This window comes from Oratosquilla oratoria, chromosome 30 (assembly GCF_046742065.1).
Source record: "Oratosquilla oratoria isolate Oo_2021 chromosome 30, ASM4674206v1, whole genome shotgun sequence".
NCBI classification, from domain to species: domain Eukaryota; kingdom Metazoa; phylum Arthropoda; class Malacostraca; order Stomatopoda; family Squillidae; genus Oratosquilla; species Oratosquilla oratoria.
Window position 1 is genome coordinate 14,320,778 of NC_134806.1, and position 27,615 is coordinate 14,348,392.

At 37.8% G+C, this 27,615-nt stretch overlaps 1 protein-coding gene across 4 annotated transcripts in view; it reads left to right on the forward strand.

Annotated features, from left to right (window-relative positions):
* Positions 1-27,615, forward strand: part of LOC143041028 (uncharacterized) — a 173,171-nt gene that overhangs the window by 82,794 nt on the left and 62,762 nt on the right. For all 4 annotated transcript variants that reach the window (XM_076212616.1, XM_076212618.1, XM_076212615.1 and 1 more), the window contains exon 5: positions 9,682-11,346. In XM_076212616.1, coding sequence (XP_076068731.1) covers positions 9,682-11,346 — 1,665 coding nt within the window. The remainder of the gene's footprint in view (positions 1-9,681; positions 11,347-27,615) is intronic.

A 27,615-nucleotide genomic window follows, 5' to 3' on the forward strand; every position in this document is an offset into this window, starting at 1 on the left:
TTCTTAAGTAATACTGCCAGTTTCCCCATTGTCCCTCTATCGTGGAACAGGCTGTTGCTTTAGTGTTTAGAATAAAATGGGGGTAATTGGGCCACATTTTTGTGAGGTTCTGGGTTATTGCAAGTACAAATTGAAGTACAGCTTTTATCAATGCATTGTGGACAGCTTTGCAGGGACTTTTAAGGTACAAATACAGTATACAAGAATTATACCAACATGTTACCTGGTGTTTTAATAGACAAATATATGGAGGCCCATTTACCCCATATTTTTGTGTAAATGAAGCCAACTCATCTTTTTCTAGTGATAGAAAATAAAACTTACTTGTTTTGCAAATTGCCTGGGAAATTATGTGCTGACTTTATGTCCTATTGTAATTTTCAAACCAAATGGTCACTTTTGAGGGGCTAGATTCAGTCACTAGTGCTGGTTTTGGAGCTGAAAAGTGTGTTGGGAACCATTGATTTTACAGTGCAGTGTCATATTTTCTATACTGCTAGGCCTCTTCTACTTTTTTATATGCAGAATCTATAGGTTACAATGAATGGGTGCATAGTTTTATCAAGGTAACAGTGTTTCCTAATATTGAAAAAAAGGCAATTTGGAACTAAAGTTTTGGCACTTGTATTCAATTCATACATGGATGGGGTGGTGCAAGAGGTAAATGCAAGGGTAGTGGGTCAGGGATTGGAGATGGTTAAAGAAAATGGAGAAAAGTGGGAGATAAACCAGCTGTTTGCTGACAACACTGCACTTGTAGCAGGATCATAGGAGTGATAGGGGAAGTTAGTGACAGAGTTTGGGAAGGTGTGTGAAAGAAGGAAGTTGAAGATAAATGCGGGTAAAAGTAACGTGGTGAGATGTACAAGGGGAGAAAGTGGCAGCAGACTGGAAGTGAGTATTAAGGGAGAGAGATTGGAGGAAGTGGATAGTTTTAGATACTTGGGTGTGAATGTGGTAGGAAAGGGAGGAGGAGGGTGGAGGTAGAAATGTAATGAGAAATAGACATTTGGGAATGGATGCTAAGAGGAGATTGTATGGAGTGATTGTGCTGACAGCACTGTATGGGGAAGAGACACGGAACATAAGAGAGGAGGAGTTTGAATGTGTTTGAGATGAGGTGCCAGAGAAGTATGATAGGGGTTACTAGGCTGGATAGAGTGAGAAATGAGGAGGTGAGGAGGAGAATGGGGGGTGGAAAGGGAGTTGAGAGATAGGGTTGATGAAAGAGTATTGGGATGGTTTGGACACATGGAAAGAATGAGTGAAGAAAGACTAATAAAAAAGGTGTGGAAGGAGTGAACATGAGGAGTCAACCTAGGATGAGATGGATGGATGGGGTAAAAGGGTAATGTCTGTTGAGGAAGGATGGGAGAGGACAGAAGATAGGGGTAAATGGAGAATGGTTGTGTATGAATGATGCTGTGATGCATGAGGTGGAGTAGATGGGGGATGGGGGGTGAGGGAGTATGTGTGAAAAATAAATTTACACAGCCTGAAGGGATTTCTCCCTATCTCCGATTTAATGAAGTGGCCTTGGTGTGGATGTGTTGTGTCTTGCAACACTGCTTCTGACCCAGGGCAGTGGGTGAGATGCAGGGATGACCTGTCATCTAAGAGGTGCCAGGATAAAGAGGGTGGATGAGAGTGTATGTGTGGGATGGAATGGTTGGGAGTGGTTTTTATGCCTTTGTTTTTTGACAACCTCCCTTATAAGTGGGAAAAAGTCTTTTGTATATGTATGTATTGTTTAATCTACAGTATATTCCCAAAGGTGTTCCACAACATAATTTAAATACATTTTAAGATTTGGTTATGTTGTTTTAGATACCAAAGGAGAGAAAAAAGCAAAGAACAGTAAATTTACATCCTGTAAGAGAGAATGTATTGATAATATGCACAGGCACAATATTATAAGTCATGCTTTAACAGTAGTATGTGCCATTTTCTAATGTAACCAAGTATTGAAGAAAATGCACTGTGCTATAGAGTTAAATGGAGTACTAAACTGTATTACACATTATTATAAGACCTATGTGTACTTTTTTATACATGAAAATGAAAGAAATATACTGTTCAGTACTGTACAGTAATAAATACACAATATCTCACAGTACTTGTCAATTATGATAAAGTAGAAATTTTGTTTAATGTGAATAATTTGATATTATAAATTTATAACGGCACCTACATTTATTCATGTAAAAACCAGTGTGGGGTGATCTAAGAATTTGTTTACTAATAGGGTAGTCAGCGAATGGAAAAGACTTAGTAACTATGTAGTGAGTGCTGAAACTATCAGTTGTTTTAAGAAACAGACAAATTTATGGATGGGGATGACTTGGTAATCTACATGGAACTGCCTAGTGTAGGCCTTATGGTCTCTTGCAGTCTCCTTCATTCTTGTGTTCTTATTTCAGTTTTTCCATTTGATTTTTCCTACTGTTTATATTATTTGGTTTTGCTGATTTCTTGTGGCACTTCTTTTTTCTTGTCTCTTTTATTTGACAAATGGGGAATTTTCTGCATGTTTATAAAAGCCAGAAATCCATTAATTAGCACATGTGTCCATTGGACCCACTAATTAGATCAGACAATATTCATGTCCTTCTAAACATAATAAAAGCACTATCAAATATTATTTTCCTATACAATTATCACATACAAGTTAGATCAAATTGTGTTAATTTATTTGCTGAATTTTGTATAAAAAAGGAAAAATTATGGAAATCATTGCTGTAAAATTCTGCTAAGTCATAGGGTGATGCAGTATTTCTGTGTGATGACTCAATGCTATGAAATTCTACCAGGTCATATGGTGATGCAATATTTCTTTGTGATGACTCAATGCTTACAGTATATTGCATCATCTTTGAGGGGAGTATAAATATGTGAGAGAGCAATATTTGCCTTTAGTCTGCTATCAAGTTTCATATGGTTCAGTTGTGCTTTCCAATATGCCTATTCATGAAGACTTGTGTGATGACCTAATGTCGAAAAATTTGTTGGGATTAGATGAAGAATGGGAAGAGGATAGTAGTGATTCCTCCTATTGCTCTGAAGATGATGGTGAAAGTGATCATATGTTGAAGAGTTCAGGTTTTATGTCATCAGATGATCAAGATACTCAAAAACAATTATCTGCATCTATGAATGGACAATATGTTTCTAGAAACAAGCAAGAAGTTTGCCATTCAAATCCCTATATCCTAGCATCAGGAAGAACTTCATCTTGCTGTAATATATATATATATTTTTTTATACCTAATTATATTAATTATAACTCAAAAGATGGGCTTAATCCCTCCTGCTTAGAACAGTGTAATATGGGTGGAATGAAACTTAACCATTTCAGTACAGTGATGCTTGTGTAGGCTTCATGAGGCATTAGTGGGTACATAAGGATGCCGGCATCACTGTCATGATTATATATTTTTTGTTGTAGTTGTACAAGAGTTACCCCTGGATTCTGTGAACTGGTTTGATCATGTTTTCTGTGTTCAATATTACTCAGAGTAAAAGAGAAGGAGTAATACAGCAGTGACTATATTTTATAATGCGAGTACTGTGATACAAATTACATATGGCAGCCAGTGCTGCATTCAAGAATTTGAGCTGTACTGAAGTGGTTAAACTTACATTTAATTAGAATTGTTATTTATACCTTTATTCTTTTGTTCCCATTGAATAAACTGAGTACAAATAACAATTGATAAACCAGGAATTTAGGGACAATTTTCCCTACTTTAACTCAAGATATCTATGATATAGAATAAGTCCCCTGAGATTCAGTTATGCTAATTTGACGACACAAAAATACTAAAATAACTCCGTGGTAACAATAATCTGAAGACATATGGCACTTGGATTTAAAGAAGATTTTTGATCGAACAAAAGGATAAATAAGCAAATCAAGGAAGCAGGCCACTACACATTAATGACCTGCCAGCCAATCTTGAGGCAAGGAAATTCTAATTACGCTAATATACACATCACAGACAATAGCCACTGTTCTTATTCTAAATCCTTACCACATGGTGAGCAATGAAGGCCACACCAGGTTTCACTCCCTTTAATCACAGTGGATTAATCTGTGCTGTTAATAATGTACAAGTTTGGATACTGGCATGGTCTCCCCCTGTACATCAAGAAGTCTCGTCTTATAATAGATTCAGGTACTTGAAATTATCACTAAATTCCCCAGATCCCCACCAAAATTACTAGCGTACTCTATATCAGTATTTCAATATTGACATAATGGATTTTTCAAACATCAAGAAGTTTCGTCTTATAATAATGCCTTATGCTTGATTATGTACGAACCTTCCCTTCAATTGGTTTCCTATCCTTCCCATGCTATTGTCTATTATCCTAATCGAATGGTCTAAATCGGGGTCTCCTAATTTTCTGTATTCCCAGTGTGATTAACACAATATTTTAAATGTGAAATTGAAACTTGCAAGATGGACATGTTCCAAGTTCATGCATGACAGTTGATGAACAGTTAGTTTCATTTAGAGGGCACTGTCCATTCTGGATATATATCCCTTCAAAACCAGGGGAAAATGGAATTAAGGTTTGGGCAATACTGGTATGTAACATTGAAACATCTTATGCCTGGAAAATACAAATCTACTGTACACTGGAACAGACCCAATAAAAAGGCGACAAATAAAGGTTCAAGAATTGTAGTGGAATAAGTAAAAGAACTTGAAAATACTGGTTGCAATACTCACAAGTTTAGGATTGGCTCAAAAGCTACTCAGCAGGAAAACTACTTTAGTTAGAACAATTAGAAAAAACATAGTTGAATTTACAAATGTTTTCACAAATAGAAAAGAGAAATCAATAGCACAAGATTAGGATTTCAAAAGGATTCTAAGGTCCTATGCTACTGTCCCAAGAAAAATTATGTTGTCATATTTATGAGTGCATTGCATTCCCAGCTGATTCAGAAAGTTCTGAAAAGAACCCTGAAGTTATTATATACAGTACTACCTCTCATTAACCCCTTCCATACGGTGCCGCACACGTAGGCGTCATGGACTTAGATCTCGGTGGCAGCAGCCAATGCCAGCCGTACGACGTGTCGTAATAATACTCGCATCATAAAATATAGTCACCGCTTATATCGATCGTTCTCTCTTCACCCGTGAATTTTGATAACCATAGAAAATGCGATTACAAAAGAATTAGAAAGAATGTCATTATGGAGGGGCGACTACAATAAATATAATCAAGACGCCGATATGGCAGCCTCGCGAATACACTCGCTCCCCATGACGCCTACGTGTGCGGCACCGTATGGAAGGGGTTAATGGACATTAATTAGCTGTGTTTTTGCGGTGTTTTTGGTGCTGTTGTTTAGTGTTGTGCAATCACAATGCCACCCAAAAACCACTCCAAATCAATGGATTATTCACATCAAATTGACACCGTTACTACAACAAAGCAAAAGGAGAAAAAGACACCCTAAATATGATGGTGAGGACATACTCTTGCAAAAGAATGACACTAAGATGACCTATGGTTATATTCTACAATATGATTTATTGTGCAGTGAATGTCTTCATCATTGCTAAACAGCTTCACTTGCAAAGTATCAAGGAAAAAAAGAAACAATTCCTAATTCAGTTAGGAAAGGAACTTGCTGGAGTTAATGCTAAAAACAAGAAAGAACATGACCAACAGTCTTCTCGTTCTGCTGACATTTCTCAACCAAACAAGAAAAGAAGACCATCATCTAGCTCCTGTGACATTCCTCAGCCAAAGAAAAAAGGAAAATGTTCTTTGTGTGTACCAAAAAAGGACAGGAAAACTCGTATTGCATGTGACAATTGTAATATTCAGGTTTGCCAAGAATATTCCAATGGTGTCTGCATTCTCTGTCATAAAGAGCTGTACTTTAGTAGGTACTAAAGTCAGTGCTATTTCAGTTCACTAAAAAGAAGTGCAATTTTGCAAATACAAATTTCATAACTTATAGTTTTCAATTTTGCAATATTTTCTTTACACCTCATATTATATATAATGTAACTGTAAAAACATAGTCAAAGAAAAAATTATCAGTATAAAAACTGGGTCCAGTGGACCAAGCCAGTAACTTGTGATGTATTGTAATTTTGTAGTCATTACATTTGAATTCTGTTTTCATATCCTTAGAATTCATACATTATTTTGCTGCACCATCTTTGGAAAATCAATCAAAAAAATTGCAGTGTTATTCTGTTCACTGTCAAAAATTGATTATACTCATACCAAATTAAATTTTATATTTTCATTATTTGATAATTGCAGTTGTGTAAATAAAAAAAGTGAGAAACTGTATTTCTTCATTCACCTGATATAATGTAGCTAGGAAATAGTGGTAATATGAATACAGACTAATAGAAAGAAAAATATTGGGTCCTTTGGAAATAGCTTGGCTACCCCCCCATGTAAAGGGGAAAAAGCCTTTGGTAGATGTATGTATGTATAGAAATAGCTGGTTATTGGTGATATACATTTTCTCTGGTAGACCAAGGGTTAAAATGACTTAAACCTTTTTCTTTGTTGTTCTTCTTCCAACTTCTTCCTCTCCTCCTTTTTCTCCTTTTTCTTTTTTCTTCTTTTTCTTTTTTCTTCTTTTCCTTTTTCTTCTTTTCATTTTCTTCTTCGTCTTTTTTTAGTCTTTGTCTTCTTCTTCTTCTTTAGAGAGAAAGAACTGTATGTATTGTTCTGCATCAAGCATTTCTGTTTCTCATTCGTCACCTGTGCAGCCATTCATACACATAGGCAGTCAGCTGACCACTTGTACATCTGTAATTTTGTATGGTTGCTTGTAAAAATGTATTTACCTACCTAGTCGTAACTTGCAGTGTCTAGTTTGCTCTTAAATTTGTGTATGGTTTTTGCACTTACTGTTGTTTCGTCCAGTTTGTTCCAAGTGTCCACCACTCTTTGTGGAAAATTGTCCTTCTTCAGATCTCTTCTATAACTATCTATTTTGAGTTTCTTTTCATGTCCTCTTGTGTTTCTCTTGTCCCAATTTAACAAGTCCTCTCTATTGAGTATTTCTGTGCCCTTCATGATTCCATAGATGGTCAGTAGGTCACTTCTCTCTCATCTTTGCTCCAAAGTTGGTAACTCCAATTTAGCCAGTTTCTCTTTATATAAACCATGCTGTGGAAGTACATCTGAGTGTGGTTTTTATGAATTGTTGATAATACTCTGTTTCCTTCTGTTGTCCAAAGCTTGTGCTTGTATTTGGTTTTCGTAAGTTTGTCAATTTTTTATACATGACCGTCATTGTATCAAAATTGAGGCCCAGAATTTTTATATTCTTTTCCAATGGAGGATTTTGAAATAAGTACTCCATTCTCAGACTTGATTGTTCCATACTTTGTCACATTTCATATTATTCATAACTCTTAAGCATCACATTCCCACAGTTTCCACACAAGTTTTCTCCCTGATATGCAGTCCTCATTCATACATTTCTTTCACTGCAACCACTGACATCCTCTCACTTCAACATTTCACTCAGGATATCATGTACCACCTCACCTTCATCACTTGTATGGCCTGTCTTTACTATTCTTTCATTTTTATTTACATATATTTCCAGATATCTATAACTTTCTACCTGTTCCATTTTCTCAATATTCAACTGTATACCAACCTTGTACCCTCAATTCTTGGATTTACCTTGCATTACCTTGCTGTGATGCACTCGTGTACAAAGGCCACATACCCACTAGTACCTGGTAAGTGGGTGATTTAGTCAGAACAACACCCATTTCTAAAGATATACTGAAAGCTTCCTCTTCTACCTTGCGCACTGGAGTCTTTCAATTCGACAGGGTTGGGATAGTTTTCGAGGCATCAAAATGTGATTTGTCGAAATTCAGGAAGATGTATCCCAACCCCCTTCTAGATCTGCCAAAAATAAGAAATTATCAATAAAAAGGACATTTTTACTAAGGCCATTTCATTACAAGCATTCATATTCAACATATTAGATGTATAATACTAGTAGTACATGTTAATACATTTATTTACACATCAGAAACCACACAATTTCTGCTATGGTGTGGTTTAAATGTTGAATTTGTGAGTTTCGGTGTTGAATTAAGGGGGTAGGAATTTATTGAGGTCAAATCAATGAGTTGTCAAAATGTGGGCTGTCAAATTGCACAACCCCAGTGTCCTTTGGAGATAAAAAGAATCGCCTACCAGCCCCACCCTCCCACATCACCTTAGTCAAACAGTATAGTGAAACACAGCTCATCTGCCATAGGGCCCAGCAGCAGAAGCTACCTTAGTACTCTACAGATTATCATACAGCTGCCATTACCTCATCTCCATTCATTCATCAAATCAAATGTGGAAATCTTTTTATGTTACATTACCTTATCAATCATCACTGTCCCTTGCACTCTTTCTTCCATATCTACTGACATACCACATGCATCCAAAGCTCATTTCACCCCTATTCAACCTTTTTAATACATCTATCAGGCCTAGTCCACTTCTACTTTTCACACTATCATTCTTCATTCATTCTTTCTGTATGCCTAAACCATCTTAATGTCTTTGATACGATGACAACTATGCAGGCATCATGAGGCGCAAGTGGGTATACGATAATGCTGGCACCATCGTCTTGCTTATATTTATTTTATAGTTGTAGCTGAGTGACCCCCAAATTCTGTGAACTGTTTTGATCACATTTTCTATGTTTATTATTACCGGTACTCAGAGTGAAAGAGAATGAGTAGTACAGTAGTGACTTCATATTTTATAATACAAGTAGTGTGATGCATCGTACATATGACAGCTGATGCTGCACACAAGAACTTGACTCATATTGAAGAGGTTAAAAGTGATCTATCATATCTGACGGCTTTCTTCCAACATGAGAATAAAACATCACAAATATATTTTAAAAATGGCCATTTGTCCTGTGGAATTATTTGTTATGTTAGAGACGATAATTATGTGATTGACTGGGAAAGAAAGAAATTGTAGAAAGATTGAATCTTATGTTCATTTTCACATTGCAATATAAATATCAGCTTAGGGTTGTGCAAGTTAGATGATTTATTGATAAAATCTTTAATAAATCAGTAAACCATGGTGATTCTAGGAGATCCTTAGGTCATTGCTTAGAGTTAGGTAAAGTGAGGTCATAGTTTGCTCTAGTTCCTTTCCTCACTTTTTTTTTTTTTTTTTTTTTTTTTAGGTTACCTTTTCTGAAATCTGTGCATTCCTTGAAGATGTCTTGATAGATGAAAACCTTTGGATTACATCTTTCATTTTCCTAATGGTTTTCAGCATATTTGATATTCACATGTTTTTGCAAAGGTTATATAGAGTGTGTGTGTATATATATATATATATATATATATATATATACATGCATGCATGCATACATATATTCACATACATATAAAAAGGCATGTACCCACTCTTCACACATCTTACACCCGTCCAACATCAACCTGTTCCCCCCATATTATTTATAACACACACACAGATATACACACAAAATGAATGAGTGCGTGATTGATGGAGGGTGGGTGCATGCCTTGATGTCTTTGACTGGCTACCTCCTTTATTAGGGAGAATAAGCTTATTGGTAAGAAAGAGATAATAATATAAAAGCTTATTGTTCATGTTTCCTATTTTGTTTATTTTCAGGTGCCAGGCTCCTAGCCAACGAGGTTGTTTTGAAGTGGATGAACCTTGTCAAGTGTGCTGATGGAAATACTGTCGCAACAACAGACAGTTCACCCGTTGCCATGAATGTACAGGATCCTTCCCATTCAAAGTCTGAGGATATGGACACCACTCAGCATAATACAGATAATGTTCACACTAAGCAAGAAAAAGCAAATGCAGTGCAACAGGGTGATGACAACCAGAATACAGCAGCTGATGCACCTTCAGAGAGTGCTGAAGGAAGTTCAGATTATGAAGGACCTGATGAATCTTCCAATGGTTCAAGCGAAAGTGAGGTGGTACCTGTTGTACCTCCTACTACTCCAATCCGTATTACAATCAGAAGTGGAAGTCAAGTTCTTGCCAAAGTTACATCCCAGAGGGTCAGTCGAGAATCCACCGACAGTGACGACAATCGTCCCCTGAGTGAACTGAAGCGAGAAGTTGAGACGGAGAGAAAATTGAGGTCTGGAAGTGGAAGGACTTCGAAAACAAGCAACAATGGTTACCAGAGCATGCCCGAAGACTCGGGATATCAGAGTACAACTTCACAAGACACCCAACCACAGACCACCACCACAACCACTCACACCATAATCACATACACTGGTACAAGCAATAATAGCACAGTTACCAGCGTTCCCAGTGAACCAAGTGTGGACCATAAACCTGCTCCAAAGGAAGTAAGTGACAGTCTTCCAAGTTCAGAAAGTGCAGAAAAAACTGAAGAGATTTCATCTCCTGTACATGAAACAGAGAAGAACAATGAAGAAAATCGTTCAGTGTCTCCTCAAAGTACTGCTAAAAGTGAAGATATAAGTGAAAGTGAAGACAAAGATATATATGATAAGGAGGAAAAGGAGGAAAAGAAAAGTAGTAAAGATAAGGACAAGAGATCAAAAGAACACAGTAGGAAAGAAAAGGATAAAGGAAGTGATAAGAGCAGATCATCAAAATCTAGTAAAGAGAAGCCAGCCAAAGATAGTAAAAGAGAGAAATCCAGACATGATAAACATGAAAAGAGTAGAAGTAGTAGTGATAGGGATAGGGACAGGGACAGGGACAGGGACCGCGACAGAGATAGAGATAGAGACCGCAGGGACAGAGATAGGAGAAGTGACAGTAGTTCCAAAGACAGAAGCAGAGGAAGGGATAAAGAAAAGGAAAAGGAAAAGGAGAAAGAACGTAAATTGCGAAAGGAAAAGGAGCGGAAGGAGTATGAGGAAAAAGAACATTCCAAGTTGCAAGCAGATAAAGTCAAGGAGACACTTGAGAGCGTCAAACCTCATAGTGCCGATGGACTTGCCAAAATACCTCGTAAAGCTGGAAATTCCACCAGAAGCTTTGCAGATGCCTTGGGTATGGCGGACCAAAATGAAGTAGTTGAAGGGAGAAGACCCACAGTGAAGACGTATAAATCCCGTGGTTTCAGGTCAACGGGGATTTTGGATGAGCCAACAAAGCCTCCTGTATCAAAGAAGAGTGGGGCAGCTTCAGATAAAAAAAGTGGAATCGGAAACATGAAAAGACCATCATCTATTGAAGAAACGGCACCTCCCGAAAAAAGGGTGAGGTCCTCTGTATCTTCTTCACCCTTGACATCGGACAAGCCAGGAGGCGTCAAACTGATATCACCTCGAAGACGTAAGTGCCACAGAGTCCTCAGGGTCTGTTGCTTTATTATTTTATAAATCATCCTTTTTATTTTAATTTTCCCTCTGTCTCTCTCTCTCTCTCTTTTTTTTTTTTTTTAAGGCTAAAAGTATCAAACCCAGTTGCATTTTTTTTTTTTTCCAGTGCTTGACATGTACAGAATGTCTTTTTGTTTTCTATATCATATGTTTATTGTGTCCTTTTTCTTATTGTGAAGTGCAATAAACAAAGAAGGTAATGTAAAGTTTCCATGTTGACTGTTCTGAATTTAGTAGGTGTTTTGTAAAATTATTTAAAAGGTAACACAATTTGGTAGTGTTTTGGGATGTAAGGAAAAGGATATGTGAACAGTTTTTGTTTTTAACTTTTTTTGGTTTTGTTTTTGGCATAGAGTCGATGACTGGGCTGCCACACAATGATAGTTTTTATTTTTTTTTTCCTCATGCTAACTTCTTTTTATTTGCATTTTACTTCATGCTTAAGCAATGCTCTGGGAATAAGATCTTTCGAGTTTGCATTGCTTTGCTCATTTTTGTTTATACCTTTTCCCAATACGACTAGTGCCTCCTCACTTATCACAATTTTTAAAACCTGCTTCTTTACCCTTCCTACAAATTATTAGCTTAGTAAATTGTATAGTACAGTACAACTAATTTGTAATGTTCTATCACTTACTGTAGCCATCCCACACTTACTGGTTGAATTGTCACATGTTTGTTTTTATTTTTGCTGTTGTTCAATTTATTATTTTATTAATATTATTTTTTTTATTATTCATGTATTCCTCTCTCTCTCGTCTTCCACTTAACATAATTCTTCTGCCTGAAGATTAAACTGTATATCCCCAATGAATATCATCCCTGGAGTTCATCTGTCAATCTTTACAGACACATTATAAGGTTATTGCCCCAAGCTAATTGAAACTGCCATTATCCAATGAACTCACTGTCACAAATGAGGTCATGCTCAAAGCTGTACAGAATTGTCTAGGATTAACTGGAGCAATATGTAACAATGCAGTAGTAGTGTAGGGGTCAGCCCATTTTTTTTATTGGGTACATTTATCCTGTATTTTGGCCACTTGTCAGGGAATTTTCTTCAGCAATGCATGACCTCTTTGTTTTGGCTGATGAAAGGTTATTTTGTATCAGCTGTACTTAACCCCTTTTAAACCAGAAAGGGAAAACAAGGCTACCGTAATTGCTCATGTCCACTCAGTTTTCCTAACTTGCTGCTCATAGATAGATACTCTGTTGCTCCAGTTTTTAACCTTTAAGTCGTTTTGTTCACAGAGTTAACTTCAATATATTCTGCCTCCTACTCCCTCTCCCCACCTCTCTCCTTCCTCCTCCCTTTCTTTCTCTCTCTCCTTCTTTCTCCCTCTCCCTTTTTCTTCTTACCCCTGTATCTCCTTCCCACTCTTTCTCCTTCTCTCCCTCCCCCTCTCTCTCTCTTCCTCCCTCCTCTCCCTCCCCTCCCCCTCTCTCTCTCTTCCTCCCTCCTCTCCCTCCCCTCCCCCTCTCTTCTTCTCCCTATCTCTCTCTATCTCTCTTTATCTCTTTCTCCTATCTCAACCCTGTCTCTCTCCTAATCCTTTCTCTCCCCTCCCCCTCTCCCTTCCCTTGCTCTTTCACCCTCCCCTGTCTCTCTCTTTCTCACTGTATCTCTCTCTCACCCCCGTCTCCCTCCCCTCTTTTTCTTTCTCTCTTCTCTTTTTCCCTCCCCACTCTTTCTCCTTTCTCCCTCACCTCTCCCTTTCTCTCTTTTTCTCCCTTCTCTCTCTCTTTCCCTTCCCTTCCCTTCCCTCTCTCCCTTCCTCCCTCCCACTTCTCACTGTCTCTTTCTCTCACCCTCCCCCTCTCTCTCACTCCTGTCTCTCCCCTATCTCTCCTCTCTTCGCCCTTCTCTGTATTCTCTCTTCTGCCCTGTCCTCTCCATTTTCTCTTCTATTTCTCCTCTCTCCTTCTTTCCTTCCTCTCTCTTTTTGCCTTTCCTCTCCTCTCTCCACATCTCTCCTTGCTTCTCTCTTTTCTCCTCTCTTCTTGCCTTTTCTCCTCATTTTTCTCTCGTCTTCTCCCCTCCTCTCTCTCTTTTCTTCTCCATTTTCTCTTTCTTCTCTCATCTTTCCACATACTCCTCTTTCCTCTCATTTCTCTTTCTCTTTCTCTCCTTTTGTGTCTCCTCTCCTCTTTCTCCTTCTGTCATCTGCTCTCTCATTTTCTCTTTCTATATAACTAGGTAAATACAACTAAAGAAATACAAACACAGTGTATAGATACATATGTGTGTTTATATAAAACAAAAAGGGCAATTACAAATTGAAGGAACAGACATTTTAAAAATGAAAATAACCTTTGATTGTTTACCATAGATTGAAATCCCACCCAGATGTATTCAGGTAAAAACTGGAAGCCAACAAAGTACACTATCAGGCATCATAAAGTTTTATTGTGGATGTAAGAAAGTGGACCTTGTTACCATTTTGTTAGAATTCATTGGCTATAGGAATTAAAAGCAAAGGGCAATGATACCTACCTTCTTTAAAAAACATGTCTTGTCTTACTCGGAAACTTAATTTCTTTCACCACGGAATCCTAACCTCTTCAGTACGAGGTATTCCTTTGTCCTTTATTCTGGCTATCACTAATTTTTTTTTTTTTTTTTTTTTTTTTTTTGTCCTCGGCAACTTTTATTAATTTTATCAAATATATCATGAGTAAATACAGTGAGTCCTCGTTATACAGTACATATGCGTTCCTGAAAACCTTGCTCCAAATTTAAATTACCGTATACCGAACCCAAGTTTCGACTTATGGCAGACGTACCTTCTCCCTGCTCTTTCCTCTTCAAAATATCTAATTTTACCTCCAAAACACGAGCATATACTGCATCTGTGAATTTTTCTTACCATAAATAGAATCGAGGGTAGTAATTACCAAATACCATAACTGTGAATTTACCGGATAAAGAATTACCGTATAAGGAGGACTCGCTGTATAACCATACAGTCTGGTACCTGTGTCTATTGTGGCTGTCTTCAAAAAATGTAATTCAACTCGGAAGCATCCCTTCAGTTTGGAAGGGGTCAGAATTGTCTTAGCCTAACTGAACAGAATTGTTGATATTAACTAGAACAAGGTTACTATAGTGACAATGAGGTTCACTGTTTTGTAGTAATTGTATAAATTATTAAAGGTTTGTACTTCTTTGAGTGGATATGCAACTGCTGAAACATGTATCAGACCTAATTAGAATCTGCTTATCTTGTGCATGATATTCTTTTCTATCTATTTATGAGTTGGTTAAAGGATAGATAATGAAAGTTTTATGCTTTGCTAGCTTTCCTGCTTTGACCTTTTCTTGTACTACTGTAGAATTTAATGTGAAGGACATTCTAGGATGTATAATTGTGTGTGTATGTATATCTATAGAAATCTCTCTTCAGTACAGGCCCAGAGTTTAGTCACAAATTTATTTCATACATAAATATAGATTATTTGTTTGAGTTTTTGTGATCAGTACCTACCCTTTATATATTACTTTGTAGGTCTTCCTTTACTCTTTATAACCTATTGTAAGCATCTTGGGAGACTGCCAATTTTTGCAGCTTTGATTCATCAAAATTAGTCCAATTTTTGCAGCTTTGATTCATCAAAATTAGTCCAACTCTCCCAGGGAGTTCAAGCTTTGAGATGAAGAGACTTTGCCCTTTTAACGAGAGCCCACAAATTCTCTGAGGGATTAATGTCACAAGAGTGGTCAGGCTTCTCAGTAACAAAAGTCCATACCATAATCATTTAGCCACAGTTTAGTACTTTTACCATTGTGACAGGGAGTACCATCCTGCATGAAAATGATGACACCAATTCTCACAGCTGTGGGGTAACATCACAGCAGCTGAAAATAAATCCTTTGGTTTGTCATTTGATTTTTGAGTAATGCTACATGGTCACCATCACCACATTAAAAGAAATAGCACTTCTACCATCAGTGAGTCTGGATGTTTTAATGTGTGTTCTCTGAGTCAAATTAGTCTCTGCCGGGGCTTTGGTATGCTCTCACAGTAACCACTGTCTCATCACTTCCAAGAACCTGTCTATATTTCTGCTGATCCCAGATACTGTCACAAAATGACCTTTTTGGATTTGCTGGTTGCAAGTTCCAAGTAGCTCCCTCAGAGGCTTGCAACAACTGTAACCAGTATCCTGTTGCAGCTGCCTTTGCACTGTATGTAATGACTTTCCACCAAAAATTTGAGGGTTCTTGTCTTTCAATTTCCCAGAAAGAAAGCTTTGGGCCCTTAACAATTTGCTTTAGATGATTTTCAAAGTCATGGATGGAATTTTATATAACCTACCAGAGAGAAGGATAGGAATGGATGCCATTCCAATGTCATGAAAATGTTTGACAACTTTGCATTGAACATGTCTTTAAGCTTATAACTTCTCAAGTTTCCTGTATTGTCTTACATGTCTTATATAGAGTGAATTATCACATCATTAAATAACCTAGCCCCCCCCCACACACACACACACTTTATACTAAGAATGCACAAAGCAAATGGAGGGGAAATTTGTACCAAAACTGAGAGCACCATTTTAACAGAAGCATTCGTTACTGATTCCCGTAGACAGTTGAACAGTATATGCTGTGGATATTTACAAGTTTACTGATATTATTCACTGTAGAAAATTTTTTGACTTAGGTTACAAGTGTGAACCTTCTGAAACACAACAACACAATATTTCTTTCTTGAGTGACATTGGTCAATTCAGTAGCTGTTGTTGGTTAACTGTGAGGTATGAGTCTCCTTCAAAAGAGATTTGAGATACAGTTGATCAATTTTGTGACGAAATTTTGATAATGATATGATATTGATGACTAAACTTTTGGCAGGTTGTGTATGTGTGTGCGTGTATAAATATCATCCATTACTGTAATGTTGTACCTACCCTTCCCCCCCCCCCTTTTCAAGCATCTGCTTTACAGATTAGCATTTCACTGCTTTTTTCTTTACTTTTCTTTAATGGAAATACTAAAGCTTTTCCATTTACCAGTCAACATAATTGGCCAGGATGTGCACAAAGTTTTCTTCAAGTGCTTTTGATTTTATTGGTATGATTTTTTTTTTTTTTTTTCTACCTCCTCACTCTCTCCTCTCTTTCTCTCTTCTCTAATCAGTGCTCATTCTTGAGTGCCCAAATTTCTGACCACAGCCAAAATAACACAATTTAGATATGTGGTGATGCTTAAATTCATCATTGTGCTCTATTGCATAAATGTTAATGTCATGATATACATTAGGCTTCCCTTAGAAAAATAGAAATAATAATATATACCATATAGGATTATTATTATTATTTATTATTATTATTATTTTTACTAACATACCATGACATTACATGAAGTGCATTGTTTTATTTGGTATTAGAATAAGTTTTTTTGAAGAATATATTTCAGCTGGCGTGGATGCGACTAGAGTGTGTGGCTCCAAACAGATTCTTACTAAATGGCCATTGTTCCCTCCAAGCCAAAGTGAAGGTGGTGGTGGTGGCATGGCAGCGATGGCCCTCGGCATGCCATCATCCTCTACTGTGCTGCTACTGCTGCTGCTGCCGCCGCCACTGCCACTCTGCAGGTGCTGTATCTCCTGCTTCAGTTGTCGCTGCTACCCCGTCTGTCACAAAGACTACAGCTGTCTACATTCTCCAGCTGGGCACATACTGTGGCAGCCTTCATTACCTTGGCATCGGTTGGATATATTGTAATGTTTGTCACATTTTTCTTTGCAAACCATTTTACCCATGTACGGATATTTTATTGAAATGAATATGTTGTCTGTAGCCAAAGAGGCAAATTATTTTGAAAAATATATTGTAGTCTAGTGTGGGGACATCCATGAGCCCCCATAGGTAGCATAGGCTGGGGGACCTGCAATGCAATGCAGGTGGCCCTTTAGGGGGACAGTCTCATGAGCCCCAGGGGTAGGTAGGCTATGAAGGCGGAGGTATTAACTGCGAGTCAGCATATATAGGAAGAGAAAAGTCATCGTCTAGACAAAAAGAAAGATGCAATAAGATAAACAAGTTCTTCAAACGCAACTTTAAAATAAAGGCTCCAAGCCCAAGTTGCATTTGAAGAATTATACATTGATTTTTACACATCATTTTCTTCGGTATTCAAACCTGTATGAAAAAAAAAATAGAAAGCGAGGGGAAAGAAACCACTGTTAATCACACACAAGTTCATTTTTTTTTTTTTTTTTTTTCTTTTTTTTTTTTTTTTTTTTTTTCTCCTCCTTTTTTCCTTTCCTTTATTTTCTTTCTTCTCTTTTCTTTCTTTTCTTTTCTTTCTTTTTTCTACTTTTCTTTTTCTTTTTTCATTTGGTTGACCAGATATGGGTAGATTTGAATTTATTTTTTATACAAAGTCCCATGCATTTTTCAAATGTAGGTCTGTTGAAGGAATATCTTGGAATGCATTAACTTTCCACATGAATAGTGTTTTTTTTTTGTTTGTTTTTTCTCTCTCTCTCCCTCTCTCCCCCCCCCATCATTAACACACGCACAAATCTAGCCATTGTCATTATGACCTTATTTTTATTTACTTTATTCATTTCTTATTGCATTAGAAGAGAAGTGCTCCATGTCAGTTTTGTGACTGTACAGGTAATCAAAATATTTGTTTTCCCACCATTCAGTATGGATCTGGAACAATCTTAAGACAGTAACAGTTTTATAGAACAAGCATTTAGTTAAGTATAAAGGTGCACCATCACTGCTTATCATAACATTCAACTATCTGGAATTGCTTGAATTGGAAAATGTGAACATATGCAAATGCAGAACTTAATTCTTCATATGCATATAGTTATCACATACATTGCAATACAGTGAGGTCCCCATATATGAACAAATTGAATATAAAAATGTTTTTCTGAAGAAAATTAAGTCCACAAAACATGCTGGAAATCAAAGAGTACAGTATGAGCAGACTGTATTTGATATGTAATTTGTATACTTTCCATATTTCTGAAATGAAATTGGAGTTTAGGTTCACATAATGAACAGTTTGTCGAAGTGGAGAACCAGAAGAGATTGTGTTCATATATAGAGATCCTACTGTGTTTTGAATGGACATCAAACCAGTTTATACCAATCTCAAGAACTTCAGTTTGTAAATGACTAATTTTTTTATTAGAAAAGCATGGTTACATTTTTAACCTTCCTGTTGAGCTATGTCCATGTTATGTCTCTGCTCATATGGAATGAACAAACGAGTGGGAGGAGCTTGCATTCAGAGTCCAATAAAAGCTGTAATCAGATATCACATGGTGTGAGTGTATTGGAGAATGGCAGGTGTGTGGAGTGCACTTTGTTGGTTTTAACAAACTTTTAGTGAACTGATTAGGTGTGGATGACAGTAAGGGAACAATAAATTGGTAAAGATGCAAAACAAGAATTGATGGGTTTTTGTGAGATGCAGGGGAAGTGGCACATTTTCTCTTATTTTGCGTTTGAACTAGTACTGACGGGTACTCACTAGTGGTGGTCCTGCAAGATGAATGGCAGCGAATCATCTCCTTATTGCATGTTTTCAAAACTTGTCAACTCCCTCACATCCGTCCTGAGGTGGATCACTAGGAGTTGGCACCAGGTCTCTGAATCAGGTCCAAGATTTGCCCGTATTTTCTCCATCTTTTCACATGAGGGGAGTTGACAATCAGTCACTGCTCCTGTCCTACTCGTGTAAGTTGGTGACATAGAAACAGTCTCACACTAGTACATCACAAGAGACAACAGTCCACAATTTCTTGTCAGAGAGATATATGGGAAAGCCCAAAGACTGTTGCCAGTCACTGAGGGGGTTCTGGGTTTCCAGTCAGTGAAACTCAAGGCTACAGTTATTTTTGGTTTGGGAAATCATTGATCCATATTCCTGTTTCTCTTCTTTTGCATCTGTGGAACTTGATAGAATTCAAGTATTAGCCTCGGATGTGGTGGGAAATGTTAAAAGAAATAAAAGTACATGTACTATGATTTAATGAAGCGGCCTTGCTGTAGATGTGCTGTGTCTGGTGACACTGCTTCTGACCCAGGGCAGTGGACAAGGTGCAGGGATGACCCGTCATCCAGGAGGTGCTAAGATAAGAGGGAGGGTGGAGGGGTGGGAATGATTTTATGCCTTTTTCTTTTTGATTACCTCCCTTGTAAGGGGGAAAAAGCCTTGGTATATGTATGTATGTACTATTATTTATTTATTTGTTCATTTATTTTTTCTCCACCTTATTTTAAACCATTATCAATAGCTCTTAATAATTAATTGGTGCCTTGAGTTTCATATATATACCAATGGCTTTTTCCCATTTGCAAGGGAGGTAGCCAAAATCAAAAGGCATAATTCCACTCCCACCCATTTCATCCCCACCCACTCCACTCCTATTCACCACCCCATCCCTCCCTCTCTCTTTTCTTGGCTCTTGGATGATGGGTCATCCCTGGATCTCACCCATTGCCCTGGGTCAGAAGCAATGCAGCAAGACACAGCAAGGCCACTTCATTTAATCAGCCAAAAAAAAAAAAAAAGTCCCCACATGCAGAAAAAGAGAAGACTGGGAGAAATCCCTTTAGGCGGCATCAAAATATTGTTCACACACAACCACTCACTAATCCCCCACCCACTCCCTTCAATGCATCACAGCATCATCCATACACAACCAAACTCCACTCACCCCTATCTTCTGTCTTCTCCCTTCCTCAGCAAATATACCTCTCTTCTTCAACACCCCTTTTACCCCATCCCTATCTCATCCTCAATCTCCCCCTCATGTTTACTCCATCCATCTTTGCCCTCCACACTTCTTTCACTAGTCTTTCATCATTGATTCTTTCCATGTGTCCAAACCATCTCAATAATTTTTCATCAACCCTATCTCCCAACTCTTTTTCCACCCCTGCTCTCACTTCATTTGTTTCTCATTCTATCCAGCCTAGTAACCCTGACCATACTTCTCAGACATTTCATCTCAAACACATTTAAACTCTTCCTCTCTTATGTTCCATGTTTCTGCCCCAAACAGTGCTGTCAGCACAATCACCCCTTCATACAATCTCCTTAGCATACATTCCCAAATGTTTTCTTGTTACACTTTTTAATCAATCCTCAGAGGAATTTCCTTCCTCTCAATCAGCATTCTACCTCCACTCCTTTTCCCACCACATGCACCCCCAAACATCTAAAGCTATCCACTTCCTCCAGCCTCTCTCTTAATACTCCCAATTTGCTGCCATCCTCTCTCCTTGTACATCTTATCACCTTTTACCCACATTTACCTTCAAGTTCCTCCCCTTGCACATCTTCCCAAACTCCATCACTAACTTCCTTAATTCCTCCTCTGGTCCTGCCACAAGAGCAGTGTTGTCAGCAAACAACAACTGGCATATCTTCCATTTTTCTCCATTTTCTTTAATCATCTCCAATCCCCTACCCATTACCCTTGCCTTGAGTTTCACTGACCGGAAATATTCAGCCCTATATTGGCAAGCTATTAATATTTCTGAGACCCTCCCATAGATCTCTGAGAAGAAACCTTGGACTGTTGTCTGTGTGTCTGGGACAGATTCTATGTAGTACAGTGGTTTTTAACCTGGGGTGCCTGTGCCCCCAAGGAATACAAAACCTTGAACCTGGGGAATACAAGACATGATAGCCAGTGCATGGTACTGTATATTTACAATGAGAAAGGAAAGCACGGTTTGTGTCGCTATCCTTTTCATATGTTTGCATTGTATTTGTACTGGATGGGGGTATGAGAATTTTTTCTGAGATATCAAGGGAAGGCACTGAAAAGGGGTTAAGAACCACTGATGTAGTAGGAAGAGAGCAGTTGTTGAATGTTTGCTCTCCTTGTGTGAAAAGGTGTAGGAAATGCAATCAAAGGTGATGGAGGAAGATTTTGGATCCTGTCCCTAGACCAAGTATCGTGCAATTCCATAGGAGGTGTGGATATTGGGTTTTGAAAATGGGGACAGGGAGATAATTTTTTACATCCATTTTGTAGAAACCCTGCTAACAGACACCTGTCATTGATCGCACAAAAGAATAGGAATATTGAATCGTGAATACATGAATTAACTGCAGATCTCGATCAGGTTTCATTTGTGGAGCATTGCCATGAAAGTTTGCTAGGGTATGAAAAGAATGAAAACATAGGAGGGCTGAAATTGTTGACAGATAGTTGATATAGATTTTTTAATACCGTAGAACACTTCAAGCTGCCTACCTTGTATTAACAGCTGTGATATCTTTTATATTTGTGTTGAAAGAGTAATTGTAATATTCCCTTATAGCATTGGCAGAGCTAGATATTCAAACAGCATAGGAAGGTAAGTAAAATGAGAACAATAGTTATTTTCACACAGTTTTTTTATGTAATGCTAGCAACCACAGGTGAGGGTATTTTCTTTCCTCCTCTTCCTTCTCCTTTTCCCTCACTTTTCAGTCTCTTGATTCCATGTAACCTATTCTCCCTGTCCCCCCCCCTCACTCTCTTTTTCACTCCCTCTCTCCTTCCCTTTCTCTCCTCTTCAATACCTCTCCCTCCTCTCTATCTTTTCCTGTCTCTCCCTCCCTCCCTATCTCTCCCACTCATTCTGGCCTCTTCTCTCAGCTGTCTCATTTAATCATCGAACAGGGAAGTTTACTCTTTTTGTAGCGTACTGTATTGTATATGATTATTATTAGGCATATTTCTTTCTTGAAGTAATCATATTTTTTGCTTGATGTAGAGGGACATTTCATTAAGTTTTTATCAGTGTTGTTTTTCATAGTATTGAATATTAGATATCCAGAAAATTCCAAGTTTCACTTTTGAATAAGAATAAACTTAAGTGCCTCATTCTTGAAAATGCATAGGAGCAAGTTTTATCCAGTGGGAAGTTAGCAGTTTGGGTTTGTTTCCAAATATACCCCAATGTGGAGGTAATCACCAATATAATAGTGCAGTGGAAACAGATGATTGTAGTGCTTAGTAGAGCTTGTTAAAAGTTCAAGTGTTCTGGTAAACAAATGTTGTGGTATTTCTGTTACCAGCATTTTTAATATTCAGAAGTAATTATTATCAGTTTTTTGAAAAGAGGTCATCATATACTGGTGCAATTTTTCATTATTATTTGAATGGATTTTAAACATGGGAATCTTCCTGTGAATTGTGTTTATAGGATTTACTCTTGAATTTGTTTCACGTGTATTATTGTGACCTTGGCATGAGGTACAAGTTGAGAAAACATAATCCAGATCAAGGAATTTGCTCATATGGAACGAGTTGCTTTAAAGACAAAGCACCATTTTTTGCCATTGAGGGATTTTTTTTTTTTTTTTTTTTTTTTTTTTTTTTTTTTTTTTTTTTTTTTTTTTTTTTTTTTTTTTTTCTCTCCTTCTTCTTCCCCAAAAGCAAGTAGTAGGGAGGTGATTAGTGTCATGTGGAAAAGGGGGGGGGGGGGAGTTCTTAATGAGAAAAAATGTTAGTATAATGTCTTCTAAACGTAGGCTTTCAAAGTTTGTCTAGCTAAAACCAGAGGGAACTTGAATCAAAACGGTGTCATCAACAGTCTGCTATATAATATATTCATCTATGCCAAAAAATGTGTGCATGCACACATACACACACACTTGGTAGAGTTACCAGCTGCCACTATGGTGGTCCAGGTTTGAATCCCACCCAGTGCTGAAATTATTTCAGTACCGCTGTGCTGCAAGTTGTTGCTCCAACTCGTGGGTGGGGAGTTGGGGATGTGTGTATGCGTGTAAGGTCACAGCATTACCCATAGGTTGCTCACATATGAGCTCAGAGCTCTCTTCTGGGAGGGAAATAGCTGTCGATCATGAGTCCAACATGTGATCCAAGACCATGGTGAATCACAGTTCCTGCTAAGTGGTCTCCAGTTCAGTCACAGGGGTGAAATGCATCAGAGCACTACAAGCTGGCACCTCACTTTGTTAGGCAAGGAGTTGGTGTGGATGTGTAAGGTCACAGCATTGCACCACCCATAGATTGGGCCATATAAAATCCCTGAGCTCATATCCAGGAGAGAGCTGTTGATCAAGGGTCCAGCATAAGATCGTAGACCTTGGTGAAACCATTAAATGATGAAGCACACACATACACAAGGTGACAGGGTGTGTATGTGTTGGTCACAACATTGACCATTGATCAGGGTATATATAAGCTCAAAACTCATCTGGGAGGATGATAGATGTTGATTATAATCCCATCCAAGACCAGGGTAAATCACAAACAAACAAACATGCATAGTTATCGCCTTCAATGCCATATCCCCTGACCCAATTCTCCTCCTCCTCTTCCTTGTCTTTACAGCTTTCTTCAAGCAGTTATTATAATAATACGGCAATAATAAAGAGTATATTGGATAAAAAAGAGGAGGACAAATAGATGGTTGACATTTCAATGGGGAACATGGATTATTTACACTCACCCCATACCCCCAGCCTTCCACGTCTCTCTCTCTCTCTCTCTCTTTCTCTTTCTCTCCTTTGTATGTGTATATATATACATATATATTATATATATATATATATGTAATGACATTTGAGTCCTTGAACTTTCTTTTGCAAGTTTTCTTTAATGGGTGTTAGGTACATGTACATTATTTTATAGTGATTTTGTGGTGCAATTGTATTAAGTGATCTGTGTATAAGTGTGTGTGGATGTAATATCTTCATGTATCAAATGCCCAAGAAATATATGAGAAATCAGATATTCTACTATTACTTCTATTTTTGTAATTCAGTTAATCATGGACACATTCTTTACAAAAAAATTTAAATGTTAGCTTGTAAACAGAACACATGCTTTGTCACAATCATTTATATTATGCATTTTAGTGCGAGTAGGAGAGTCGTGTGGTAAAAATTATTACTACCCGGTTGTTTTCATTCTAAATACTGTATAATGTTCATTACTGAGTTTTTAAAACTATAAACATTATGTAAAGTAATTATTGTGCAGGAAAAATATATCTGCTAACCAGCAACTAAGCAAAGGTATGTTCACATGATAAATACTTATGGGGCAGTTCGAGAATGCTGACCATGACAATATGTCCAGCTTTTAATTCAAGTTAGATTGATTAGAATGAAATGTGTTACTTTTTAAGAGTCACACTAAATAGTGTTGATAATTTTACAGGGTATGTGGTTACCATTTTTGGGTGATCAGGAGTGGTTCTGTGGTAACAATTTGTAGAGTATTTGTTGTGTGTTAATTTTTGTGAATGAAAAATATATTTAGAGATGATAGCAGAAGGGAGTCTCTTTGATGAAAAGGAATCCTGCTTATGTTTGAGTGTTGTCATTCATGGCTACAGCAGTGCCAAAACCGAATTATGATTGAAGATCAAGACAAATATAAGAGAGCAGTATGAAATATTTTACAGACATTGTCCAAATGTTTGATGGTTTTCCACACATTAAATTTCTATACTTAGCCACAAACCAGTAAAGAGTTTAATATTTTATCAGTAATAACCATTGGTACAGTATTGCATTTAAGAGGTCAAGTCATAGAAGTGGCAAAGGAGAGATATAAGGAAGTCAATAATATGGAAGATAAAAGGTATCAGCTTTCTTTTATGAGAAGTATTTAGTCTAAAGTCATGTACCCACTAGTCATGAGTCACACACCTAAACATAGGGAGTCACTTTCATCAGAGTGGCCTTTCATGGCTTCATACACCCAAAATCATGTAGACACCATAAATTGCAGTCAGTATTACATTTGTATGCATACACTGAGTGGTTGCTAGCACATAGAAAAAATGTGTGAAGTTATAAATATTTCACTTTGTGGGTTTTGATCAATCAGTAAATCTGTTCAATAACCTCTGTGTGATGGTTGTATTAAGGGCAGTTTGATTCAGTGCCCAGGCCTATTCTGTGTTGGTACAGTCTTAGAGCTGAATGGGATATTGAATACAATCGTGTTAACGTGGTTCTTGCTTCTCCTTAGAGGATTTTTTTCTGTGGGGTAGCTGATGTGCTAGGAGTGGAGTGTTGAATTTGAGGATATGTCGTGTTTTGTGATCTACTGTTTGTGTACTAAGCCAAATTGGGTGATGTACATTCAGATCAAGTGGCAGGCTGGCAGTATCTGGTTTGTGAGTTTTTGCACTGTTGAATGTCGTTAGGGTTCCTTAGCCTGAACGAAATCACCAAGTGGCAGTAGTAATAAACAGTGTGGAGAGTTTATTTTGTGTGTAACATGGATGGTTTCTTGTTCCGTGGTGGCGCGTTGGGCCAACGTAAATCAACTCGAACCCTCCTGTGTTTGCATGAAATTTTGCTGTCTAAGCACCAACGTAACTTTATAAGAACTATACGTTTAAGGTAAAAAATGGAAATGTTGGTATAGTTAAATAATATCTAGAGAAAATATGTCGATCATTTTTTAAAGGAACGGTTGTTAACCGTGGTTGATTCAGTGGATACAGACAGTTTTATCCTTTATTATTGGTGCACATTATAGGGTCTTAAATTGACTTTAACCAAATTCATCCTAACTTCGGGAATTTGAAGAAAACCTAATCCATACCTCGTTTATGTCAACTATGGGTTGCGTATGAAGTGTTGAATATTTGTCTTTGTAACATAGGTAGTAAGGAAAATAAATAGTACCGTTGCAAGTAACGAAATTACTCAATATTTTGAAAAGTAAAAATGACCGTTTTAGCGAGCGTCACCTTTCAAGAAAGCCAGTTACAGTAACAATCATTAGTAGCAGATTCGTGTTCAGGCGGGTTGTGACGTATAAACGTAAACAAACATGGCGGAGGGTGGGACGTATATAGAGGGTTACAATGGAAGATTACAGATAGACGAGTTTTAAGTCATGCTGTGGTTAGATGCAAAACTAAGTAATAAACACATAAAACACAAACAGACGACTAAAACAAACAAACGTGATTGATATTGCTAATGCGTTTATCCAACATAATCTTGAACTTTCCATCCCATCGTCACGTGTGATTGTATTTAGACATCTTCATACGCAAGTGGTATAAACATAAACCAGTAATGGAAAGAGATGTGATGAAAACGGACCTTATGAAAATCATCAATATAAATTTGAAATTGTGGACATCATTAGTCCCACATGTGATTTTGGCGGCATGCATGGGTCGGCCAAGAGCTGAGGCGTGTGGCAACAGACTGCCAGACGCCATACTTGTTATTGATCTACTGGACGGCTGGAACTGTGTGCCAGTGCTGGTCCAGGGGACAACTGGAAGTGTTCCTCCGTCAGAATTTCCCCCAGGGGTTGCATGAATGTTGTTTTGAATCGAGTGTCGAATGAATAGACAGCAACTCCCGTCCCCCTCACTCACTATCAATCTCTATTTTTATCTCCCCATTTTTCATATATCTTTGCTTTGATTGTGTGCTCGTTAGGATTCAACTTAATCGTTAGTTGTAATTGGAGCATCCAAGAGGGAGATCGATGTAAAATAAAACTAAGATCGGAAGGTTAATATAACGCCAGCTGCCTACTCCTTGGGGATTTTGTAAACAAAACGCCCCACCTCCCTCCCATTAAAAAAAAATATATATTCAACATAAGGAATTGCTAGTTTGTATAGAGTGGGAAGATGAGGAGAGGGAATCACGGGACTTTGAAAGTGGCTTTATTGTGATTGTAAGAATTCACACAACAGGTTTTGGCTTGTCCATCTCTCCCAGTGGCCGATTCCCACGTGGCCCTTATGCCTGTATGTCGTTTTCGGCGAGTTCCCCCCCCCCCTTGCTCCCATTCTCTCTCTCACGTGTTACGTGTGTTTCTGCACGTAGTTGGCGCTGCATAATCCACGAGTGTTTCTGCCCCGCGTCAGCCAGAATTATACACTTAAAGTGCGTCGTCTGGCGCCAGTCAGAATAAAATTGTTGAAGTGTGTTGTCATAGCCAAAGTCGAGTGACGACTGCCACAGCTTCCTTCAGTTTGGTGTCCCTCCTCAGGTGAATGAAATTCACCGGTGAGCTATCGGCGCGAGACTCCAAAAAGATAGAAGCTATGGTAAACGATGGTCCATATCAGCCAACCAATTGGTGAGAGATAAATTCGATCGAGAATTTTTCAGAGTTTACTCGTCAGGTGAATAATGGAGTCTGGCATTATGGGAAATAAATAAATTTATTAAAATCGTGTGAGGCTAGCCGCGCCAAAGTAAGCACACGACACTATTGTTTGG